This window comes from Myotis brandtii, unplaced genomic scaffold, assembly GCF_000412655.1.
Source record: "Myotis brandtii unplaced genomic scaffold, ASM41265v1 scaffold17, whole genome shotgun sequence".
Lineage (NCBI taxonomy): Eukaryota > Metazoa > Chordata > Mammalia > Chiroptera > Vespertilionidae > Myotis > Myotis brandtii.
The window spans coordinates 9,535,298-9,543,246 of NW_005356259.1; the positions used below are offsets into that span (position 1 = coordinate 9,535,298).

The 7,949-nt window shown below is 55.2% G+C and overlaps 1 protein-coding gene across 1 annotated transcript; it reads left to right on the forward strand.

The window, feature by feature from the left end:
* Positions 1–3,386: 3,386 nt before the first annotated feature.
* On the forward strand, positions 3,387–7,099 carry HOXA9 (homeobox A9). The gene is given in 3 exon segments (XM_005862961.2): positions 3,387–4,098; positions 4,101–4,535; positions 5,695–7,099. Coding segments are annotated over 3 exon segments (771 nt in total). The 5' UTR covers positions 3,387–4,001; the 3' UTR covers positions 5,934–7,099.
* Positions 7,100–7,949: the final 850 nt, after the last annotated feature.

Consider the following 7,949-nt stretch of genomic DNA (forward strand, 5'->3'; position numbering starts at 1 on the left):
TGGTCGGTGATTTAGGTAGTTTCCTGTTGTTGGGATCCACCTTTCTCTCGACAGCACGACACTGCCTTCATTACTTCAGTTGAAATCGTCTCCAGGTACCTGTGCGCGCGGAGGCCGGGCCGGGCGGGGCATCCAGGCTCCGGTCGTGCCAGGCCTGTGGTGGCAACCTCGGCTTTCCCCGCGCAAGAACCTCGTCCCTGCTTCCTTCTCAGAGCTCTGGCAGGCTGCTGGCCTCACCCCCATCTCCACCTGGCCCCTGCAGGTACGGTCAGGTTAGCTGAGCCTTAGCGGACGCCGGGGGCGTGGTAGGAATTCTGGGCCCGGGGCCATTCAAGGTCAGGGGCGCACACTTCCATCCCGAGCTTCTCCGGCTCCTGGCCCGTGCCTGGCCAGGGACCCCGCTATTCTCCTGCAAAGCCAGGGCAGCATCAGCCCCAATCCAGGGCAGGAAATAAGAAAAGATCCCTTTGCCAGTGAACACTCCGGACCAACTAGAACGGACAAGGCAGACGGGGGCTGGCATCCTGGCCTTGTCACTTACCCTTCTCTCTTGTAGCCGCTTTCCGCTCCCAGGAGTCGCCGTGGACTCTTTCCTTCCCTCTTTCTTTCCTTCCCTCTTTCCTCTTTCTTCTCTACCCTCTTTTCTTTACTTCGTCCCTTCTTTCCTTCCCTTTTCTTCAATTTTGTTTATTTTCTTTGATCTCTCTGTCCATTTCCCTCCCTATCTCCATTTCCTCTACTCCCCAGCTCTTCCTTCTGGAGGGACCTAGGGCTGGCTTGGGAAGAGTCAGGGTGGAGGCTGTCTTATTTTTTTTACCCTCTCTGTGCACTCAAGTAGAGATCGTGTTCTGACAAGGAAGGGTTCGCTGGGGCGTCTGTCTCGGGCTGTGGATCTGAGCGCAGACACGGCCTCGGTTATGATCACGACCGGATGGCGGCGGCCTTGCGTTCCTACTCCATCGGTCAGCAACAGCAGCCTGGGCGATCCGATGGGGGAGCATTCCCGAGGTTTTTGCAAGGAGGCCTTCGCCAGCTTCCCTCGAGGCCGGAGGCTGGGACCTGGGCTGAGGCCCAGCCAGGCTCTTGGAGGGCACTCTCCGGAAGCTTCCTGGGCTCTCGGGCCCTGCAGGTCTCAGCTCCGGCTTTAACCGCGATAAGGGGGCCTCGCCAGGGCAAAGACTGGCTGCTTGCTTGCCAGTAGCTTCTATCAGGTTCAGAGTCAGGGGATGTTGGGTATGGCATCCTTGTGCAGAAGACCGCTGGAGAAAGGGACCCTTCTAGCAACCGTGTTTCAAATAATAGGGGAAAGGAATTCTAAATTCCTGAACCATTGGAATACAAAGTTGAGTCCGTATTCCAAGTTGTGCTGGAAGCCAGTCGGAGGAGTCTCATTTTTACTGGGAGCTAAAAACAACCTCCATCCCTCTCCAGCCCCCCACTCGCACCGCACGTGGGGCCTTCAGACTGCTTCCATCCAGCAGTACTGCTCAGCTTTGGGCCCAGGCACTGTTTTCACTTCTTAGCCCCGGTTCTGGGTCCTGTTATCTGAAAGGCTCACACGGTGTTACCCTCAACTCCTCTGTCATTTTCACGACCCGAGTATTGGATTTGTTTTGGAGGCCAAGGTTTTAGAACTCTGGGCAAAAAAATACAGTTTGTAACCACTCCCATTTATTCTTTCTTTATGCACACACAACCCCTTTTACTTCCAAAATGAAAGCAGACACAAAAACCTGAATGGTCTCTCCTCAAACCTCTGGGCTGAGGAGGGATACTTTTGGTTTTGGGATCCTGCCCCCCATTTTAGGCACCAGTGAGGATCAGTTAACACTCAAGCCCTGCTAATTACTTAGTAGCTGTCCAATTTGGGGGGGCTAAGGCTATTTAAAGGACGGCCTTTCTATTTAAAAAATACTATAAATAATTCATGTCTTCTCTGGGTACAAAAAAAGTGGAAAAGGCAGCCCGTTTGCAGACAATTACAATTAGGAGCGAAGGTTTCCTCCGGGTTAATTTTCTTAATGAAAATCTCAGAGGTTCCCCAAACTGCAGGATATTTGGGACACCTTGGGCTGTGGAGGGGATGGGAATAGCCCGGAGGACTTTATACGGGAAGGACAAATATTAGTGCGGGAGGGAACTGAGGTGGCCAGGACCCCCTGGCCAGTGGTAGGAGTTTATTGTGTTGGTCACTTCCCTCTTCCTTCTTCCGGAGGGGAACCCGGTTGGTCTCCCTGTGGCTTTTCAGCTGGGGGGAGAGCCTGACATTTGAAGGTCCCCATTGAGGGATAGGGGTGTATCAGGGTTTGGGGAGGGGTTACTGGGACTGTTGGGGAGATTGAAGGCAAAAAAACAAGAGATGGAAGCAGCCCAGTCCACCCGCCCGCCCTCGCCGCCAGGGAAGTGGGCTAATGAGAAACACACTCTTGCAGGCACAGTGTTCACACGTGAATTTAATTACCCCGTTTTTTTAGGAGTCGCTGCTTTCCATTTGTATTTGGTGGGTTTTTTTCTTCCTTCCAATTAACAAAGAGGCCGAGGCCGTTTAATTTACCCCTGAAAGGCTCTGGGGGGGTGAGAAGCACCCTCCTCAATTTGGTCAAGCTGAGGGATGGGATTAAAGTCAATGCCCCATGCCCCTCCTCGGTTTAATTTCTGGCCCTGGCCTTGAGCTGTGGCCACCTCACGTTGGGTCTTGTAACTCCGCTGAGCCGCCCGGCCGCGTGGGTTAGCCAGGCGGGCCCGCCAGGGGCAGTGGCCAGGGAGGGAGGAAGGAAGGAAGGACAGAAGGAGGGGGCCTGAAGGATTCATACTGGGCCCGGAGGCCTGAGCCACCAGGTCTCTTAGGCCGAATTCGCCTGTTATGCTGCCTCGTAGGGTTTTTTTTTTGCAGCTCGGGTTAGGGGAGTGCGACTAGCAGAACTCAGCATTAGAGCCTCGGAGGTCGGAGCACGGGGCTGGGGCGCCAGCTGTGTCCAAGGGAAGGGGGGGTCATGGAACGCGCGGCCCCAGAAGGCCCCCAAACACTGGGCTCAGCGCTGGCTGGCTGCTCCCTGGTCGGAAGCTCGCTGGAGACTCAGCGGTACATTGGGAGCTGCCTGGACACCCTGCGATCCGGTCAGGCCGACCCCAGGGGCCCTCCATAGGCTGTGTCCTCCGGGCGGCCTGTCCCTGGCCAGCGCGCCCGGCAGGGCCCGTGGCGGCTCCGTTTGGGACGGCTACTGCGTTGAATTTGACTTTCTGAAGCCGTCCCGGGTAAACTCGCATCTCCGGGGACTGCGGGGGATTATTTACAGGGAGCCCGCCAACCAAACACAACAGTCTAATTTAACCTTTCCAAGTCCTCGTAAATTTTTACAACTGGGAGCCACGGCGAGGTAAACGAATCTGTTGGTCGTTCCCAACTTCCCACCAGCCTGTGTGGCTTCTGAAACAATAACTCCTTATGAAATATAAATATAGATTTAAATACAGTAGAGCGAGAATGCGATTTGGCTGCTTTTTTATGGCTTCAATTATTGTCTAATTTTATGTCGGGGGGCTCTGCCGGCCGCACTCGCACGCGGGGCCCGCGCCGGGCTGATGGCGGCGTGATTAATTGTGATATAAAATAGTCCGCTGAAGAAGTGTGTGTCTGGTGGTGGCGGCGCGAAGGGGAGGGAGTCCAGACGCAAGGCCAGATTTGATCTTTTAATCTTCGTTGGCCACAATTAAAACAAACCCGATCGTTGAGCGCTGCGATCTCTTTGCATAAAAACATATGGCTTTTGCTATAAAAATTATGACTGCAAAACACCGGGCCATTAATAGCGTGCGGAGTGATTTACGCGTTATTGTTCTGCTGGGCGGCCACGTGACGCGCGTGGCCAATGGGGGCGCGGGCGCCGGCAACTTATTAGGTGACTGTACTTCCCTCCCCGGTGCCACCAAGTTGTTACATGAAATCTGCAGTTTCATAATTTCCACGGGTCAGGCCGGCCGGCAGGGCGCGGGGTGCGGCGATGGCCACCACGGGGGCCCTGGGCAACTACTATGTGGACTCCTTCCTGCTGGGCGCTGACGCCTCGGACGAGCTAGGTGCGGGGCGCTATGCTCCGGGGGCCCCGACTTCAGCCCATGCAGCTTCCAGTCCAAGGCGGCGGTATTCGGCGCCTCCTGGAACCCGGTGCACGCTGCGGGCGCCAACACGGTGCCCGCGGTCTATCACCATCATCACCACCACCCCTATGTGCACCCCCAGGCGCCCGTGACGGCGGCGGCGCCGGATGGCAGGTACATGCGCTCCTGGCTGGAGCCCACGCCTGGTGCGCTCTCCTTCGCGGGCTTGCCCTCCAGCCGGCCTTACGGCATTAAACCTGAACCGCTGTCGGCCAGAAGGGGTGACTGTCCCACGCTTGACACTCACACTTTGTCCCTGACTGACTATGCTTGTGGTTCTCCTCCAGTTGATAGAGAAAAACAGCCCAGCGAAGGCGCCTTCTCCGAAAACAATGCTGAGAATGAGAGCAGCGGAGACAAGCCCCCCATCGATCCCAGTAAGTGTCTCCTCCCTCCAAACTGGCTGCCGCCTCCACGCTGGCCACCCGGATCTGCCAGCCCGCCAGCTTTCTCTGGAGCCCGCCTTTGCACGCCTGGGAGCCTCCCGAGCAGAGGCCCGGAGCCAGAAGTTGCTGTTTGGGATGCCTCGGACGGAGGCCCCAAGTCCACAGCACAGCGCTTTGACAAGCGGCCCGCTGGGCTGGGGGGAGGAGGTGGCTGCTACCGAGAGAGGGGGCGGGGCGGGTGCTGCGGGCAGCGCCAAGACCGGCCACCCTCTCCCTGCTGCCCCGGACCAGGACCGAGATCCTTTGGGCCGTTCTTCGAAAGCAGCGTCGCAGAGTCTTTTGTGACTAAATTATCCCCGAGCGGTGGCTGCCTGCCTGCGCCCGGATGCTGGGGAAGACGGCCGATTCCCTCCACTTCTTGTCGTCAGCCGGTGGCGGTGTAAATCCTGCCCAAGATGAGGCTGCAAGCTACCGGGCCATGAGGGCCCCCAGGCCAGATTATTCTAATAAACTGGAGAAGTGACCAACCGCCTTAGGGCTTCTAGGGGCCGAATATAGGCCTGCGCGCTCCCACGGCCTTCCAGGGTCAAACAAGGAGTGGGGAGAGCAGAAGGAAAGGTGGGGAAGGGAGGACACAGAGTTATTGCGAGGGAGCAGAGAATATTAATCTTGCCACGCGAATACAGGGCAGCATGGTTTCCCCCTGCCTGGCAAGAAGGAGATCTGTTTTCCAATTTCACTCATCACACAATGTTCTGAAAGTGGGTGGGGAGAGGAAAGAACAGGAGCACCGAGGAGGAGAAAGGAGGGCCTCCGAGGGGAGGGGAGCGGAGATTTTACTGCGCGCAATTGTAAGTGACCGTCTCCGCTTCTGTCTGCCAGGGGTCCATTGTGTCCCAGGCTCTGCCGCCTTCCCTAACCAATTCAGCAGCATCCTGCACGGTGGCCGGTGGCCGGAGGCCCCAGGAGATCCCCCAGCCCCCAGCCCAGGTGGTGGTGGGGGGGTGTGCTTCTCCTTCTAAATCCCATTTCTCTCCCCCCCCAACCCCCGCAGGCAACCCGGCTGCCAACTGGCTCCACGCTCGCTCCTCGCTCCAGAAGCGCTGCCCCTATACTAAAATCCCCATTCTCTCCCCCCCAACCCCCGCAGGCAACCCGGCTGCCAACTGGCTCCACGCTCGCTCCACGCGGAAGAAGCGCTGCCCCTATACTAAACATCAAACGCTGGAACTGGAGAAAGAGTTTCTGTTCAACATGTACCTCACCAGGGACCGCAGGTACGAGGTGGCCCGACTGCTCAACTTGACTGAAAGGCAGGTCAAGATCTGGTTCCAGAACCGCAGGATGAAAATGAAGAAAATCAACAAGGACCGAGCAAAAGACGAGTGATGCTACTTGAGTTCATTTCGGAAAGCAGATGGAACGAGAGGGCAAGAGAAAGGACTGCCTGTCCCCTTCTCCCACCCCCATACCACCCAAGCCTCCAGCACCCCCGCACAAAGCGGCCAAACTCCAGGCCTCATCTCTCCCCCTGGCAAACCTTTCTCAGGCTGGCTCCTTGGCCTGCCGCTTTCATGGAGGAGGTATTGTAAGCTTTCCATTTTCTGATAAGACAAACAAATAAATAAATAAAAAGAAGAAGGGGGCATTAGCGCTGATGGCTGTGTGCACGCTACCTTGTATATATTTTATAAAATCTACCTGTTCCTGACTTAAAACAAACAAACAAACAAAAAAAAAAACAACTACCTTTTTATAATGCACAACTGTTGACTGCGGGCTGTATAGATTTTAGTCTGTGTAGTTAATTTAATTTTCTCTTTGTTCGGCAGAGCGATCTGCCCGATACTTGAACACTGTGTTTTATTGTGGTAATTATGTTTTTGTGACTCAAACTTCTGTGCTGGGTGACGCACCCGTTGTGATTGTGAAAGATAGAATTCAATTTGAACTCAGGTTGTTTATGAGGGGGAGACAATTGCATAGAGTATAGCTCTGTAGTGGAATACGTCTTCTGTATAACTAGGCTGTTAGCCTTTGATTGTAAATTAGCTGTAAGGATTTCTCAGTGAAATAATTTTTTTTTAAAGAAAGGGTTCTCTGGGATGCATAGATTCATGGTTTTCTCCACTTTTGAAATCCAGGCATTTTAGTTTCTACATGCTCTATAGACCTGTCTGGTCCAGTGTATATAATCCACATATGAAAGAAAAAGCAATCAGACCAGCTTGAGTACTGTGTTTGCACCAGACAAACAGGGAGGAAATTCGGAGCTATATGTATGTGCAGAAGGTGACTACCTATGGTTTATGTTTAATTTTAACTGGGGGAAAGTGATACTGTAATGGAGCTAATTTTATTGATAATAAATTATGCATTGTGAAACTGCCAGTGGGCTACGGGAGATTTGTATTCTTGACGAATCTGGGGTTTCCGTTGGGGGCTGAACATACACTGTATATTTTGCAATAGTTACCTCGAGGCCTACTGACCAAATTGTTGTGTTGAGATATTTAACTTTTTGCCAAATAAAATATATTGATTATTTTATTTTATTTTTGTGGGTCAGCTCTTTGCATCTTCTCCTGGGGCACGGAGGCCTTGATAGTCTCTGGGTGGGGCCCTGTGGGTGGAAGAGGACAGAACCTCCATTTTGTTCTGCGGGGCTTTGGGGAGCTGGAACCTACGGCAGAGCCACGGGCTGGCCTGAGGGCTCGCACAGGCCGGCTGCTCAGCAGCCCCAACAGTGGAATAAAGGAGGAAGGCGGAGAAAAGCCGGGGAACAGGGGGCGGCGAGGCCGGGTCCCCCACTTTGTGTCCATTTGCCAGAAGGCCAGGAGGTCTCTGAGGAACTGGGCTGGCATCTGGGGTATCGCTGGCCAGCACCATTCTTCCATCTTGGCGCCCCAAGAATTGCCCAAACGGAGACTGCTGGACCTTCCCTGGTGGGGGGTGGGGGGGCGTGGGGGCAGCGGGACCACGAGCTGAGGGCCTGCTTTCTAAAGAGTCTCCGAGGAGGGAAATGGGAGCCCGATCGCCCCAACAACGTGGCTTCGGGAACAGATGTTTGGGAGCTCGCAAGCTCTCGGAAGACGAAGGCCTGCGCCCCTGCACCCCCACCTCCTGTTGGGCAGGAGGCCCGGGGGTGCTGGGCCCTGATCCGCGCGCCCCTCCCCGAGCACAAGTCCTGGCAGAGGCAGGGCCCAGGCAAGCGAGGAGCCGGAGCGCCATAAAAGAAAATGAGGGCTGTTACTGTTTATGGGGTGTAAAGGGCTGCGGGGGAACGGCACAGCCTCGGAGCCCGAGCGCCTTCTAGATGTGACCGGAGGGTTCGGCCTCATCTCCCCCTTTTCTTTTCTTGCTCCCCGCCCCCCCCTCCCACATCCCCCGCGACTTCTGCAAAGG